The sequence below is a fragment of the Stegostoma tigrinum genome, chromosome 8, assembly GCF_030684315.1.
Source record: "Stegostoma tigrinum isolate sSteTig4 chromosome 8, sSteTig4.hap1, whole genome shotgun sequence".
NCBI lineage: Eukaryota > Metazoa > Chordata > Chondrichthyes > Orectolobiformes > Stegostomatidae > Stegostoma > Stegostoma tigrinum.
In genome coordinates, this window is record NC_081361.1 from 76,103,072 (window position 1) to 76,121,119 (window position 18,048).

Here is an 18,048-nt window from a genome sequence, read left to right on the forward strand (position 1 = left end):
GACTGTTCTTGTTAAAATAATTAACCAAAAGCAAATCACTTTGTAGCATAGTTTGTACATAAGCACTTACGTATGTTTCCAGATTCAAAGCCAATGACAACTCCTCGAGCACCATTTACCATTCCCTTGTCTGTGTCCAGATTTCTCGTCAGCATCACCTACAAAATAGAAGAAGTGGACTTGCAGCGTAGTACAGAGAGTTGTGTCCGTATATATGAAATAGTCTTTAGTTACAAGATAATATAGGATCTCTGTTTTTCCGGAAATTTTCTTTGGCTATCATTGAGTAACATAGTCAAGGGGTGGCTCGGTGGTTAGCGCTGCTGCCTCAGCGCCAGGGGCCTGGATTTGATTCCATCCTTGGACGCCAGTCTGTGTGGACTTTGCACATTCTCCCCACGTCTGCGTGGGTTTCCTCCGGGTGCTCCGGTTTCCTTCCACATACTCTAAGATGTGCAGGTTATGTGGATTGGCCATGCTAAATTTCCCGTAGTGTTCAGGGATGTGTAGGCTGGGTGAATTAGCCATGAGAAATGCAGGGTTATGGGATGGGTCTGAGTGAAATGCTCTTCAGGATCAGTGTGAACTCGATGGACTGAATGGCCTGCTTCCACAGTATAGGGATTCTATGATTCAAGCATGTTTTGAGATCAGGACATTGAACTCGTTAAAATAGATTGTTGAGATCAAATAAAGATGAAACAAACATCTACTGGATTTCCAAAAGGTGTCTGATGCAGTGCCACACAGAATTGTGGGGAATGTTATAGATCATCGCATAAAAGGGAGAGCAGCAGCACGATATCAAAAATAGCCAAGGGATAGGAAATGGAGAGCAATAATTTGTGGCTTTTTTGGGGATTTGAGGAAATAAGGGGTGGCAAAAATATTAGAACGGTCTGAATCTAATGCAGAAAAAAATCTTTTGATATTAAGTACTAACCTGTGCCCCTTTCTTCAGCTGCAGTGTCTGACCTGCAGGACATTGAGCATTTAATGTTTGTACAAACATGGGATCACTGTCAATAGCTTGATATGTATGCAATTCCCCTGTAAACATAATAAGAATGATTAGGTAAGCACCACATAGAACTCAGTTGCCCATCACTTCCCCTGCAGCAGAGGGGTAACAGAACGATATTAAATGAACTTAAAGTATTACATTTATCATAGTCAAAGATTACTTTATTATGGCTCATCCAAATGATAAATTAGAACTTAAAGGAAACAGAGTACAACCAAGTTGTAGCACAGAGTCCGGTGACACATGTATAGCAGTGATTTCTCCACACAAATGAGTTTCAGAGTTTTCAGATAGCTGAATGAAGGCCAAGAAATCAAAGGGCTTTTGGTAATACCAAATTTGGAGCTAAATTACAATGGCTTGGGTACAATTTAAATTCAGGTATTCAATGCTACCTTATTCCAAAGCATTTCTTCCTTCGCTTGCTTTCTCCACCCCCACCCTCAATCTCAAACCCTCCAAAAACATGACCTAGTTTTTCTGGAGAACCTTTTAGCCTGAATAATATCAAATTTTTCAAATGTATTTTTCTAAACACAAAAGGAATATGTTTTGACAACTGCAGCTTCATTTGACTATCAGTGATCCTTGTATTAAGTCCATATACCCTGGAATTGTTTCATACTCAAAGATTCTCTCATTTTCTGCACTAAATGCATTGTGAAGAATCAGGCAACAAGGGGAGAAATTGCAGAGCTAAGGTTCCTCAAACTACCCCAACTTAAATGGCAGCCTTGTCATCATAAAATCAAAAGCGTAGACCAGAAAAGAACTGGTACTGTAGGTTAACAAAATCTCCATTCACCTATCAGGGCTGCATTCAATGCAGAGAGGCAATGGCCTAGAGGTATTATTGCTGGACTGTTAATCCAGAGACCCAGGTAGTGCTCTGGGGACATGGATTTGAATCCCATCATGGCAGATAATGGAATTTAAATTTAATAAATGTCTGGAATTACGAGTCTAATGGTGACCATGAATAGTAATTGGTTGACTCATAACTAACCTCTGGGCAATAAGTGCTGACCAGCTAGTGATGCCCTCATCCTGTGAATAAAGAAAGAATTTCAATTCCTAAATACCTAAATTGATTGAGTTGGATTCAATATAATTCCTATTGAAAATGGGAATAATGATAGAAACCGCCCATGATTTTACACTAAATTTGTTATTCTTACAAAAGAGGCCTTGTTAATAAAGTGATGGAGATTAAAACTTTACTCTGCATTTACATAGAGCATTACAGCACAGTACAGGCCCTTCGGCCCTCGATGTTGTGCCGACCTGTCATACCGATCTCAAGCCCATCTAACCTACACTATTCCACGTACGTTCATATGCTCGTCCAATGACAACTTAAATGTACCTAAAGTTGGCGAATCTACTACCGTTGCAGGCAAAGCGTTCCATTCCCTTACTACTCTGAGTAAAGAAACTACCTCAGACATCTGTCCTATATCTTTCACCCCTCAATTTAAAGCTGTGCCCCCTCGTGCTCGCCGTCACCATCCTAGGAAAAAGGCTCTCCCTATCCACGCTATCTAACCCTCTGATTATTTTATATGTTTCAATTAAGTCACCTCTCAACCTTCTTCTCTCTAATGAAAACAGCCTCAAGTTCCTCAGCCTTTCCTCGTAAGACCTTCCCTCTAAACCAGGCAGGCAACATCCCAGTAAATCTCCTCTGCACCCTTTCCAAAGCTTCCACATCCTCCTTATAATGCGGTGACCAGAACTGTACACAATACTCCAAGTGCGGCCACACCAGAGTTTTGTACATCTACACCATAACCTCTTGGTTCCGGAACTCGACCCCTCTATTAATAAAAGCTAAAACACTGTATGCCTTCTTAACAGCCCTGTCAACCTGGGTGGCAACTTTCAAGGATCTGCGTACATGGACACCAAGATCTTTCTGCTCATCTGCAGGACCAAGAATTTTACCATTAGCCCAGTACTTTGCATTCCGGTTACTCCTACCAAAGTGCATCACCTCACACTTGTCCGCATTAAACTCCATGTGCCACCTCTCAGCCCAGCTCTGCAGCTTATCTATGTCTCTCTGCAATCTACAGCATCCTTCGTCAATATCCACAACTCCACCAACCTTTGTGTCATCTGCAAATTTACTAATCCATCCTTCTACGCCCTCATCCAGGTCATTTATAAAAATGACAAACAGCAGCGGACCCAACACCAACCCTTGCGGTACACCACTAGTAACTGGTCCCCAGGATGAACATTTCCCATCAACTACCACCCTCTGGCTTGCTGAAAGAAGACAATTTCCGATCCAAACTGCTACATCTCCCACAATTCCATTCCTCTGGACTTTGTACAGTAACTTACAATGTACAATAATAACCTGTACAATAATTTAACTTACATTACACCAGCACTGTGCTGGTACTGCTTGATACTGATAGTTAAAATATTTTACATCTTAACATTGAGATTCTTCACCTGGCTTGAAGAAAAACTAAACAAAGCTGATGATGTAAGTAGCTGAATTTCACCATAAGGAGACACAAACAAGGAATAACAGTAGGCCACTCAACTCTTTGAACCTGCTCCACCACTGGCTTATCTGATTTTAACCTCAACTCAACAATTCTGCTCATGCCCGACAATCTTTTATCACTTTGATAATCAAGAATCCATCGACCTCGACCTTAAAAATATTTAAAGAGTCGGCATCCACTGCCTTTCGAGAAAGGGAATTCCAAACACTCAATCCTCGGAGGAAATCCACTTATTCCAACTTTCAATGGATTACCATCTTTCCATAAATACAGTGACCAGTATTGTATACAGTACTCCAGATGCAGTCACAGATTTCCTGTATCACTGAAGCATAGCCACCTGATACAGGCATTCAGTTCCCCTTGCATTTAAATACAACAACATTTTATTAGCTTTCCTGATTACTTGCTGTATCTACATACAGAAAATCTGAGATTCATTCAGACACAGTTCTCTATGCATCTCAGAACTCTACCATCTCCCACTGCTTAGCTAATAGATTTCTTCTTTATTCTTTCTTCTAAAATGGACCATTTCACACTTTCCCACTTCAGATCATCATCACCTGGCAGTAAGATTTTATTGCCTGTTGGATCAGATTTATACTATAACTATTTTAATCTGACCAGTTACTAATAGTCAGTTGTCATGTTAAGTTCAGTCTCTCCACTGTCACAACTGCTTGTCCACTCAGCAACAAGGAGCTACATCATTCGAATATCTAAGCATTTCCTCTTGTTCGCACTGTATGAGGTATGCTGAACACAACTATAAAACAGATTGGGGCCTACCACAGCCGACTGAGTCATTCAACATGGCCCAAATACAAACTGGATTATCCATTATTATAACACCATTCTACCCAATGAGATCGCCAAGCTGTATTACGTCACTAACTTCTTCCAGTCCGGATGATGTTCACAGGTCTGAAATGTTAACCCTGTTTCTCTCCCAGCTACTGCCATAATCTGCTGTATATTTGTTCACATTTTATTATTTTGAATTTCCAATATCCAGTCTTCTGTTTTCACTTTGTCGTAAAAGTTTGATTGCTAAACAGCTGTTGTAGAATTAGAAATAATGCTGAAAAGTTAAAAACGTGATAAATCAGGTAACCTGGTTAGAAATAGATCCATGTGGAATTTGCAATAAAGCAAATGCTGACAAAGTCAGTTAGCAGTACAACACAGACTTTAGCTTGATTAGTCTCAGAATCAAACACAATCTCCATCCTTTACCTGGTAGTTGCTGGAGCCTGTGCTTATTAGTTAATTCCACATCATCCTTGTGCGTGCATAGCTGTGTTGCTAAGATTCCATCCCGGTCAATTTTTTGGTTGGCTGTGTTGATCAACTGGACAGCAACTTCTTCTGGACATCTAATTTCAGGGGATTTTTTGTTTAAAAACAAAGAACAGCCATAAGTCATTTCTGACTACAGAATGATAGAATAGTTAGATCTCTAGCACTGATGCTACTTCCAGAGCAGTGTTCAATAGTAGCCGATGTAGCAACCTTTAAGTTCCCACACTATTGGTCCCTTTAACTTGTCTGGCGTGAGATTGCACGAAATAACGTTAAGAAAAGGCATAACTAATAAAATTGGATAGGCATAACAAAAAAACTTCCAGGAACTACCGAGCCAGAACTACATAAGAAATGGTGAAGCTCATACAGGCCAAATTATGTAGCAAATTATCACTAAACTAATCAATGAATCATTGATTGCTACAGCACAAATACTGGCCACTTTGCTCATCAAGTCCACCCATGCCTTTCCTATACATAAAAACGTTGACGTAGATTGTTCCTCACATTTAATACACTGCAGAATAAAGTTCCATGGACAGAATTAAATAATGTCAATATAGAGGCAACAGTGAAGTGATCGTTTTAAGGAGAACTAAGTATTGAATGGAAAACAGGGAATATTTTGCAGAGATAATGGGAACTGCAGATGCTGGAGAATCCAAGATAATAAAGTGTGAAGCTGGATGAACATAGCAGGCCAAGCAGCATCTCAGGAGCACAAAAGCTGACATTTCAGGCCTAGACCCTTCATCAGAGATGGGGATGGGGTGAGGGTTCTGAAATAAATAGGGAGAGACGGGGAGGCGGACCGAAGATGGAGAGAAAAGATGATAGGTGGAGAGGAGAGTATAAGTGGGGAGGTAGGGAGGGGATAGGTCAGTCCAGGGAAGACAGACAGGTCAAGGAGGTGAGATGAGGTTAGTAGGTAGGAAATGGAGGTGCGGCATGGGGTGGGAGGAAGGGATGGGTGAGAGGAAGAACAGGTTAGGGAGACAGAGACAGGCTGGGCTGGTTGTATGATGCAGTGGTTCGCAATAAACAACTGCACCCCCCCCGTCGCGAACCATTTCAACTCCCCCGCCCATTCTTTAGATGACATGTCCATCATGGGCCTCCTGCAGTGCCACAATGATGCCACCCGAAGGTTGCAGGAACAGCAACTCATATTCCGCTTGGCAACCCTGCAGCCCAATGGTATCAATGTGGACTTCACCAGCTTCAAAATCTCCCCTTCTCCCACCGCATCCCAAAACCAGCCCAGTTCGTCCCCTCCCCCCACTGCATCACACAACCAGCCCAGCTCATCCCCTCCCACCACTGCATCCCAAAACCAGCCCAGCCTGTCTCTGCCTCCCTAACCTGTTCTTCCTCTCACCCATCCCTTCCTCCCACCCCATGCCGCACCTCCATTTCCTACCTACTAACCTCATCCCACCTCCTTGACCTGTCCGTCTTCCCTGGACTGACCTATTCCCTCCCTACCTCCCCACCTATACTCTCCTCTCCACCTATCTTCTTTTCTCTCCATCTTCGGTCCGCCTCCCCCTCTCTCCCTATTTATTCCAGTTCCCTATCCCCATCCCCCTCTCTGATGAAGGGTCTAGGCCTGAAACGTCAGCTTTTGTGCTCCTGAGATGCTGCTTGGCCTGCTGTGTTCATCCAGCTTCACACTTTATTATCAGGGAATATTTTGCTACTGTTCTTTGAATAATGCCATGGAATCCAAGGCCTTGAAAATATGTCTTATTTAAAAGTTACCTTTATTTCTGTGTGCTAATGTGCTCACATCTTTGGAACAGATCTTGAATCCACAAAATTTTGACCGTGTGCAAAGAGTGCTACCGTCTGAGCCAAGGCTGATACTAATCATTAGGGAGACTTATAGGTACAATATTTTCCACTAAACCTCTCTCAAATGAAAAATACAGATGGGATGGGAGAATGGGAAAAAGAAAGTCAGTGAAGGAATCTCCAACAAAATTGCAAATATTGAAATCACTAAAATTTTGTTGGTTACTTAAGTGCCAACATAAAATTTAGAAATGGTAGAAAGCTATCAGGCCCAATTGTATTTATAGAAGCTCTCAACCTCTTTCTTTTCTCCATGTCTTCAGAAGCACATTAAGTTTGTTAACATCGTCTGCCTCAGTAGTTATATCTGTTCTGCTTTGCATAGAATTTCTTTTGTTAAGTATAGCAAGCTTCATCCATCTGGCGTTTAAAAACGGCTAGTACAAAATCATTTTTTTACAAGGCACAAGATGCCCTAAATGCTATGTAATGTAGTACTTGCCTCCCAAGACGAATAAACTGCAATATTGCAATGAACTTTTTATCAGTTTGTCTTCGGACCTCCGTTAGTTCCATATTTACCTGGATACATTTCTGCCAACTCTTAGCCTTAAATAAAAGTAAAATTGTATTGACATTACTAAACAATTGAGCAAAAGCTCCTAAACTGCAATGAATGAAACAGCACACAGCATCTCTTCCTGTAGGTTGTTCCTCAGTAATGAAACAAAAACACAGCCGTGAGCAGAATTATGTATTCTCAGTTTATGTTTTCTTCCTTATTGCACATTTCCTGCCTTTCATGTTATATCTGCCATCATTTTCATCTGTCTGGTCTCTTAATAAAATGGAGGACAATGAAAGATTTGATAATTTGCAGCTCTAAACACAGCTTGTGAATTATGTCACAATTTCATCCAGGTTTTTTAATATCATGTCGTGTCTGGGGAGAGTGGACACAGACAAACTGTTCCATTGCAGACGAATAAACAAACAAACAAACAAGAATAATGCTAATTTATAGCGATTAGTATAAAGAACCAAAGAGGGGATGATCTTGGATAGCAATAATGGACAGGGATATGGAGAAAAGGCAGGAGATTGGCACTAGGTCATAGTACTGGCCTCCCTTTGTGCCATAACAATTCTGAAAATTAGGAAAAACTTTTCAAACAGTGAATGGTTAGGATCTGAAAGGCATTGCTGGAAATGGAGATGCACTGTCAAATATGGTTTTCAAATCAAAATTGGATGCATACCTGAAGAGACAGAATTTGTAGGTTAGGGACGAAATGCAGGGAACTGGGATGAGCTAAAATCCTCTTACAAGAGCTAGTACCGATACAACAGGCTGAATGCTTTGTTCAGTGCTGATATAATTCTTGACTCTCTTGACCAGGACTCTAGTTTAAAAAAGTTCCCAAATCTAATCAGATCAGTAAGTTCCTATGCTGTACAACCTGGGAGATCATGTGATACACTGGTAGCACCTCACATCTGAACTAGAAGCTTAGGTTTCAATGCTAACTCTGGACCTAAAGGCCAAGCAAGGTATTATCATACTATAATGAAGCAGATTGATTCTGAACCCGCAAGTCCCTCCAACACACACTGATGGTGACAGATGCCATTCGATCCATCATGCCTGCACCATTTCTGTGACCTAGTGTCAATCTCCTACCTTTCCCACTGACGGTAGATGACAAGAGTGGGAGAGGTCATTGACCAAGCATGTGATGCAGAGGAAGTCAAAGCTTTTACCGTCACTATTCATAAGCTACGGAAAATATGTACCAATTAGCAATAAAAGGAGGCCAGTTAATCCCTTAGGCTGAGTCTGCTATCTGATTAGACTATGGCTCAACTCTATGTATCTGTTTACCCTGATACCTTTGCTGTTCAGGAATCTAATTCAACTTTAAAAATATTTAATGAACATGCGCCCCTGCTGTTGAGGAAGTGAATTCCACAGACTAACAACCCTCAAATAATATTTAAATAGGAGACCCCTTATTTTTACAACACTATTTCCTAATTCTCATTCATAATTAGGAATATCCTCATAGCATTCACCCTGTCAAGTCTACTCAAGATTTTGTATTTTTCAAGAGACCATGTCTTATTCCTCTAAACCCCAACAGTTGTGGCCCGACCTGTCCTCACAAGATAACCCCTTCATTCCAGGAATGTAACATGCATGTAAACAGTTCAAGTTGCTACAGCACCTTAAGGCTGCCTGACAGATCTCAAACATCAACATCATAATCTATAACTTTCCCACACTAGTTGGTTTACTTCTCCCTCACATAGCTACTGAAACGTCAAAACACAAGACACATTCAAGTTGCAAAAATCTTCCAAACACCATCAGCTATTCCTTTTAAGAACAAATATCACATAAGCTGTAGATGCCAAAATCACCGATGATGTTAACAGTTTACACGCTGAAAAATAGTTACAGCTGTAATTCTCAATCCCATATGCAAGATCACTTTGCATTGCACGTTTACATGTTTGTAGGGCAAGAGCTTTGCAAGGATACTCAGTCAAGCTCTACCAACTTTGTCTATTTTGTCAGAAGCAGGCATCTGATAATTGCCCAAACCTAATTATTTTCATTGTGCTGAGCATCACTTGGGAATAGTTTTCTTTTTGCAAACTTTTGTTATAATGAAAGGCTTTATGTTTGTCAACTTGTTACCTGGAAGCAAAATTTGTATTTTTCTTTGTTTCGGGACACAGGAGGAAGTTGTAGAAAATCTCCACAAACTATCAGCTGGATTCCACCAAATGGCTCATCACATTTACGAACAATCCTGCAATGGTGAAACGGAACATTGAATCAGCTCACGATACTCAATGGTCACAAAGGAGTAGGAGAGACACCCATAAACACCAAATAGATGGTTCATCATTTTACATTGAGAGATTTTGAGAGCCTCATTTCATAGTGTTGTATATTTGCTAAAATGGTCAACAACTCATTGCCAGTCATTCTGAAGTCAATATCATGTTATATAGGCCATGTTCTGCATTGCTGTTGTTTACAAATAAGGAAATTGTAGCTGCAAGTTCTCTCTGGGAATGAATACTTTCTGCAGAATCAAATACAAGCCAGTAATGTGATCAGTGGTAACAAGTACTCTCTGAAAATTAAAAAATGGTGAAAACCGATTATAAACACATCATTTCAGTTCACTATATCAATAACACCCTTAATATAGAAAAAGTCCCATTACACTTCATAGAGGGAAAAAAACCTGACAGCAATTAAATAGCAAAAATAATATACAGCACCAGAAAGTTTAGTGAAAATGATAGGGTTTGAATAACAGCCTTCAAATGAGTATAGCTATGTGGGAAGAAGAGGGGAGGAATTTTCAGAGCATGTAGCCTAGGTGACTGAATGCACAGCCACCAACTGCAAAAGGGAGGAAGGGACACACAAGAGGAATAGAAAGTTCAAGGATGGGGAAAAACAAATGAATGGATGAAAATTTTAACTTGACTCCCAGTCAATATATGTCACGTTGCCAAGGACAAAAAAAAAGATAGGTGAGGTGGTCCTGGATTAAGGGTATGGCTTAAAAGGTGGAAGTTTGCAGAGTACAGAGAATAAAAGACCAACTGGAAGATCAACAGAATAACCAAGACGGAAGGCAGAAAAAGGCATTGATTGGAGTTCAACAACAGATAGGCCATAGCAAGGTTGGGAAGCAGCCTTAGTGATATGGAGTATATATGAGGTCAAATCAAGATTTAACAGAACACCGAGGTTATGAAAAATCCAATTCAGCCCAGACAGATAACTGAATTAATAGCAAGGATATAGAGATTGTGACAAGAGCAGAAGACAAGACTTCAGAATTCCCAATTGTGGTTTGTCCAAGTTAAGCAGCCTGACAGTACAGAGGCACTGGAGACATGGAAGGAGATATGGTGGAATAAAGCTGGATATTATTAGAGTTTACATGGAAGTGAACACCATGTCTTTGGATATGCCAAAGTAGACCATTTTAGAATGTGCTTCTAAATATCATCTCCTTTGTGATACATTAACAGAAAGCAAACTGGGAAACCATAAGCATTTTCAGCTTGTTAACAATGATATACTTCTCAAAAACTTTAAACGGCGTTATACTTTCAAATCCCACTACATCAACAGATTCATGAGTCTAGGGTTATCAGAAAAAAAAGTATTTAGAGTTCAGCACTTGGATACAAATTGAACATTTATCACTGCATGCATCCTTTTAAATATCAGAAAAGGAGCAAAAAGTATAATTTGGAACATTACAAGCCTAAGTTCAATGGACATACAAATGAGATCTCTTGTGCTATTGTGCACAATGAGGGAGGTAGTCATATTCCACAGTGAGGGACCTCTAATACAACTGTGAACAGCATGTTGCCTCAGCTGGTGCAGCAATAGTACTGTAATATATGACTGCGTTAAAAAACATGTTTGAAAGATTTTTTTTTTAAAAAAGGTTGGAAGAAGAATAAACTAGGTTATAGAGTGGTCTTGCAGCTCATGTGACATACCTGGCCACTGCTTCAAGTTTGTCAAAGAATTCTCCTTCTACCATGGAGATTTCATCTATGATAAGATGTCTGCAGTTTTGCCAGTGTCTCATAATCCCGGATCTCTGAGCCAGCTCTACACATTGTTGTAAGGGAGCTTTTCCTGATCCAATTCCTGATGACAAAATAAATATAAAATTACTAACACATTTTAGGGAGAGAATAAAATTACATCTATTCACTCCGGTCCTTTCACTATGTCAAAACATATCTTAAGGCATTCATTCATTTATTGCAATATTTTAATCATTTGCAACGTGCCATTATATCTTGTAGACAATATTTGGCAGGATAGTAATAGTTAGAACTTAAAACAAAAAATGCTGCCAATATTCAACAGATCAGGCCAAATCTCTACAGAAAGCCTGAAGCCACCTAACACCAGGATATACTTCTGACCTTGTCCACCCCAGTCCAACACTGGCACCACCACCTCCAGATTTGACAGTGAAGAAATTCATTTTGATTTTCTTTTCCTGGGCCAGTTACAATGAAGTGTTTCACATCATAAGCTCAGAATAATTCACCTCTTTATGACCTAGGATACAAGTCTGCTTATTTGATGGACCAGTAAAATGTCATAATGAACTATAAATGGGAAGCGTTAGTTTTGCTGTTCTCCCATTAAAAGTAAAAGTTAACTGTATTCTCAACCTGCTCCTAAAGAGCTCATCTCCATAAAAGTGGATAGCTCAAAGCATTTCATGTAATAAATAATGAATACAAAATCAAACACTTTAACCAGCTGGACCCACAGACCAGAAAATCATAGCCGTGAACAATATTCTCTACTCAAACAGTGTCACTGATAAATTGGTCTAATAACACAGCAATTTCTACAACTTTGCAAAGGGCCAAGATACATAGATGAACAAATAGAAGCAGGTTGAACGGTGTGAATTTGTGCCATTTGTTGGTGTGCACATTTAATTCAGTTTTCTTAATCAGCCATGACCTAAATTATGCCTTACTGATTTTTTTTTAAAAAGGTATGTTCCTTTTATCCTCTCTGTAATCCTTTATTTTCCTCAGACAGTCTTGATGTACTTTGTCTAACCATTTCTGGAGTGGAATGGGTGGTTAACAATATGGATAATAATAATTGATACCCAGGGCTTTGATTATATTAACTTGGGGAATGCCATAAACGCAGCACTTCACTTTTAAATTCTATGCTGAGTTTCAAATCATTACGACAAAACCAAACCTTTCTTTCAAGAGAGATGTGGACAAACATCTGAGGCAATGAAAAGAGAACAGCATAGGTGATGTTCTAACACAGGCCAGTGCAGATTTGATGTGGTGAATAGTTTAATCTATATTCTGAATCTCTGGAGTTCAAGATAACTCTATGTAGTAGATGGTCACTTGAAAATATTTCAATAGCAGTTATCATTGGGTTCAAGGGATTAGTAGATATTAGCTCGTTGAGAGGTATAGTTATATTTCCCACTCTACGATGTGCATTTGTTTGTAAAGTGTAGTTTGATTTGGACTCTCTTGGGGTCAGTTATAGAGTCATATAGCATGGAAGCAAACCCTTCAGTCCAACTTGCCCGTGCAAAGCAGAGAGCCCAATTGCACCAAGTCTCATTTGCCAGTATTTGGCCCATATCCCTGTAAACCTTTCCTATTCATGTCCCCATCCAGATGCTTTTCAAGTGTTATAACTGTACTCATCTCCACCAAATCCTCAGGCAGCTCGTTCCATACATGCACCAGACTCTGTGAATGTTACCCCTCATGTCCTTTTTAAATCTTACCCCTCTCATTTCAAGCCTATGCCCTCTAGTTTTGGAATCCCCACCATACTACCTCTTCTCATTCCTAGCATTAGGCAGCTTACTAATCGAGAATTATACTATGGCATACAACAGACCTGCAAATGCATGGAGAGTTGTTCCTCCAATGTGACAGGCAGCCACTCCAGTACTCGCTGTGGCATAGGTGCTCTTTGGTGGCAATGCGCCCACAATTCTCTTCAGTAAAAAAGATTTTCCAGTTCCTTGAATTAAAGTCAGAAAGACAGCACGTGGTCGGGAACGTATACATTTGTAGGCAGAGTACAAGAGAAGAAATCAGTGTCACTAAGAGGTCATTGCTTTGAAATGGAGTACAGCTCTACACCTAATAATATCTGGTATGTTCAGTCACAAAAATTTCCCTGGTTGAGATTTCTGCTCCTTGTGCTAGCCTTGCCCTTGAATAAACAACACATGCCCATTTAACTCTACATAATGCTTACACATGGAAGGTTTTGCCTTGGAACATGGAATGGTGAAATACTGATTTATCTACAGTTAGGTTTTGCTGAAATTCCTCTAAAGCTTGCAGAAGCAGAAACACAATATTGTAGTCCGCCATATTTTACATTTAATATAGACATCCTTTAACAAAACTAATGAAGAATAAAGCTCCCCTGACCTGGTATAAAATATAGGAGGAAAAACTGGGATGAAAAAGAGGGGAAAGAAAGTTTCCAAAGTTTTTCATGAATCGTAAATTATGCTCAATCCACAGGAAGACAGTAGGGATTGGCTATGCTGGATTGTTGCCTTTTCCAGGATGTTCCAACGTGCATCTGTTTGCCCCTTACATGGACTGATCAGAGATCCAAGCAAACATTCTGGTTTTCATTCTACAATTTTTTGTATCACTTAACACTTAATATTTTATAAATTGAGCTTCAGGCCGTTGTATTTTTCATATAGGAAGTGTCTCTACAATCTGCCTCCTTAAGCTTAAATGAATGCCATCAATTTACCAGCACTTCCAGTGAAGAAGATATTCTTTCCTTTCAGGATCGTGCTAAGGACATGTGACTGTTCCTTTGAGAGCTTCCGTCCACTCGGCATCGACAAGATGGGCTTTTTGGCAGACTTTAGCTCGGTGTCCTGCCGGAGAGCAATACACAAACTTCAAAACAAAAGTCTTCTTTAAATCATCCCAAATTCACTCTCACCTCTCCATTTTCCTTATCATTCACTTCATTTTACTGTAGGATCATCCACTGGAAGAATTGAGTGGATTTTCTTAAAATTGGGAATGCAATGGGTCTGAGCAGGGGGGGAAGCGAAAGCAATAAATGAAAAATCTGAATCTGGAGCTCAACCACCTGCAATCCACCCTCATTTGACTTGAACTGAGGCCAGAAGATGGGTGACCAACCCATTCTCATTTCACTTCAGACCCCAATTGCTAATAAGGAAATGAGCACCCCAGTCTGAGTCAAAGTCAAATCCAGGATCCAAAGATTATCAGAAAGGATAGTATTTATCAACCTCACAAAAGAACAAAAAAAAGTATTTTTAACCTCAATTATGGATTTCATTTTAGAATAAAATCTACAGTGTGGAAGGAGGCCAATCAGTCCATTGAGTCCACACTGACCGAAGAGCAGCCCACCCAAACCCATCCCTGCTACCCTATCCCTGCATTCCCATGACTAATGCATCTAGCCTGCACAACCTGGACAATTCACCTAAATTCACACCTTTGGATTCATAGAATAGAATCCCAACAGCGTGGAAACAGGTCCTTCAGCCCAACAAGTCCACACCGACCCTTGGAGCATCCCACCCAGACCCATCCCCATATAATCCACCTAATCTTCACATCCCTGAACACAATGGGCAATTTAGCATGACCAATCCACCTAACCTGCATATCTTTGGATTGTGGGAGGAAACCGGAGCACTCGGAGGAAACCCACGCAGACACAGGGAGAATGTGCAAACTCCACACAGACAGTCACCTGACAGTGGAATTGAACCTGGGTGCTAAGCACTGAGCTACCATGCCACCCATTTCTTTTCTAAGCAAGGGCTGCTAAGGCTTCTTGCCATGTATACACAGGGTTATTAAATAAATACACCAGTCAAACATTATAAAGCCATTTTCAGAGTTCCTTAGCCAAGAATTAAGAAAGATGCTTGCAGGTCCCTGTCAATACTGCCTGGTTCACAGTTGTTAGGAAACCAGATGTATAAGGCAAATAAGGAAGACTCTCCCATGAAATTTTCCTCACTGAAAGAAGCATCTTTTTCCTAGTTGGTGCCTTTCTTGACCTTTATGCCAATCCTTCTGGAAATACACCAGAAATATGTAGTCCATATAAGAGTTTAAAAAAGACTGTAAATACTGGAAATCCAAAAGAAAAACAGAAAGTGCTAGACAAACTCACCAGGTCAGAGAGAGTTACGTAGGACCTCATCAGGAGGTAGTTCATAATTCTGGTTCATCAAACCTACCTTGCCACATCATTATGGAAAGCAACCACATCCTTGTTTTCCTACTGGCATTCTGGTATGCCACCTAGCACAGAGACCAACATTAAATAAAACAGCTGGGGAACAGACTACATACCGGACAGTTTTCCGATGAGATGCTCCGGGGTCGCTTTGTGTGCCTGCTTGGTCCCATGCTGTTTATTCGATCCTTCAGCCCCTTGGTTGAAATTGGTGTTCGCACAGTTCCATGCGATTCAAGCCCATTTGCCTTTTTCACGTCCTGTACTTGCACTGGGCTGATTGTATCAAATATCCGGGGGAGCGTGGATCGCAGCCGGGCTCGCTCACTGACTGGTTTGCTGGCCTTCTTATCTGCTGCGTATTTGATGGAAAGAGTTTTAAAGAACACTTTTAGCTTATCTGGTGGACAGTTCGAAACTAGGATCTGAATATTATCTGGAATCAATTTGATGGAACTCTTCCCATCCCGAATAAACTGTGTGAAAAGTTGGATTTCACGCAGGATAAAGCTTTGCGACAGCTTGCCGTCGTGCACGCGAACAAGGATATCACGGAATTCATTGCGTCCGAGGGTGATAATGGCATTGTGAATAGTTCTGCGCTTGGTCGCCTGGCCAGCAGTGTTGAGGTATTCAATTGTAACACTGCACTGAACCTCAGCACCTGAAGAGGCAGGCAGCATTCTTCTCCTGCAAGAGAAAACAAGTGGCATAAAATTTTAAAGTATGACTAGATACAAGATATATTATTGAATCACATGGTGGTAGCCTAAAAGATTCTTAACTAAATGTTATATAATGGAGAAAACGGCAAAGCTGCACCAAAAAAATTGCAGACTGGTTTCATTCTACTGGACACATGGCACTGACTGGATTGACCAGCGAGTTAGATAGAAGACACTCGTTTTGACCTATTTGGAGAACTACACGACTTATGATCATAGATAACAAGATGTAGAGCTGGATGAACACAGCAGGCCAAGCAGCATCATAGGAGCAGGAAGGCTGACATTTCTGATTTATGCTGAAGGGTTAGCCTTGCTGCTCGGCCTGCTGTGTTCATCCAGCTCCACACCTTATGTTGGATTCTCCAGCATTTGCAGTTCCCACTATCTGACTTATGATCAGGGATTTGATTTATTATTGTCACATACTGAGCTACAGTGAAACACACTGTTTTGGGTGTTGACCAGACAAAATCATACCTTACGTAAGTATATTAGGGTAATAGGAAATAATATTTCAACAAAAAACTGCATAATATATGTGAGGCTGGACGAACACAGCAGGCCAAGCAGCATCTCAGGAGCACAAAAGCTGACGTTTCGGGCCTAGACCCTTCATCAGAGAGGGGGATGGGGAGAGGGAACTGGACTAAATAGCTCCTGAGATGCTGCTTGGCCTGCTGTGTTCGTCCAGCCTCACATTTTATTATCTTGGAATCTCCAGCATCTGCAGTTCCCATTATCTCTGCATAATATATGCTTTTATTCAAGTACCTTTCACAGTTATGGGACGTCTCAAGTCATTTTTAAGTGTAGTCTCTGATGAAATCACAGCAGCGCAGATGAGAGTGAATGACTCCCACAAAAAGCAATGCGATAATGATCAAATCATGTTTTTTGTGATGTTGGTGAGGGAGTAAAATTGATCAGGTGGTCAAGGGCCATTCCCCTGTACTTCTTAGAAGTAGTGGCATTGGATTTTTCATTATCCACTTAGAGAAGCAGGTAAGGCCTCTGTTTAATGCCTCAAAAGTGAAAGCTGCTATAGTCCCAGGTAATGAAATGTGAGGCTGGATGAACACAGCAGGCCCAGCAGCATCTCAGGAGCACAAAAGCTGATGTTTCGGGCCTAGACCCTTCATCAGAGAGGGGGATGGGGAGAGGGAACTGGACTAAATAGGGAGAGAGGGGGAGGCGGACCGAAGATGGAGAGAAAAGATGATAGGTGGAGAGGAGAGTATAGGTGGGGTGGTAGGGAGGGGACAGGTCAGTCCAGGGAAGACGGACAGGTCAAGGAGGTGGGATGAGGTTAGTAGGTAGGAGATGGAGGTGCGGCTTGGGGTGGGAGGAAGGAATGGGTGAGAGGAAGAACAGGTTAGGGAGGCAGAGACAGGTTGGGCTGGTTTTGGGATGCAGTGGGTGGAGGGGAAGAGCTGGGCTGGTTGTGTGGTGCAGTTGGGGCGGGGGGGGGGGGACAAACTGGGCTGGTTTAGGGATGCAGTAGGGGAAAGGGAGATTATGAAGCTGGTGAAGTCCACATTGATACCATTAGGCTGCAGGGTTCCCAAGCGGAATATGAGTTGCTGTTCCTGCAACCTTCGGGTGGCATCATTGTGGCACTGCAGGAGGCCCATGATGGACATGTCATCTAAAGAATGGGAGGGGAAGTTGAAATGGTTCGCGACTGGGAGGTGCAGTTGTTTATTGCGAACCAAGCGGAGGTGTTCTGCAAAGCGGTCCCCAAGCCTCCGCTTGGTTTCCCCAATGTAGAGGAAGCCACACCGGATACAGTGGATGCAGTATACCACATTGGCAGATGTGCAGGTGAACCTCTGCTTAATG

At 41.3% G+C, this 18,048-nt stretch overlaps 1 protein-coding gene across 2 annotated transcripts in view; it reads right to left on the minus strand.

The window, feature by feature from the left end:
• The window catches only part of pif1 (PIF1 5'-to-3' DNA helicase homolog (S. cerevisiae)), a 34,872-nt gene that overhangs the window by 10,864 nt on the left and 5,960 nt on the right, over nucleotides 1-18,048 (minus strand). For both annotated transcript variants that reach the window (XM_059648261.1, XM_059648260.1), the window contains exons 2-10: nucleotides 15,598-16,171; nucleotides 13,997-14,126; nucleotides 13,112-13,237; nucleotides 11,194-11,347; nucleotides 9,350-9,464; nucleotides 7,151-7,257; nucleotides 4,786-4,925; nucleotides 944-1,050; nucleotides 71-158 (exon numbers count right to left, since the gene is read on the minus strand). In XM_059648261.1, the coding sequence (XP_059504244.1) occupies nucleotides 71-158; nucleotides 944-1,050; nucleotides 4,786-4,925; nucleotides 7,151-7,257; nucleotides 9,350-9,464; nucleotides 11,194-11,347; nucleotides 13,112-13,237; nucleotides 13,997-14,126; nucleotides 15,598-16,164 (1,534 nt within the window). In that variant the 5' untranslated portion in view covers nucleotides 16,165-16,171. The remainder of the gene's footprint in view (nucleotides 1-70; nucleotides 159-943; nucleotides 1,051-4,785; nucleotides 4,926-7,150; nucleotides 7,258-9,349; nucleotides 9,465-11,193; nucleotides 11,348-13,111; nucleotides 13,238-13,996; nucleotides 14,127-15,597; nucleotides 16,172-18,048) is intronic.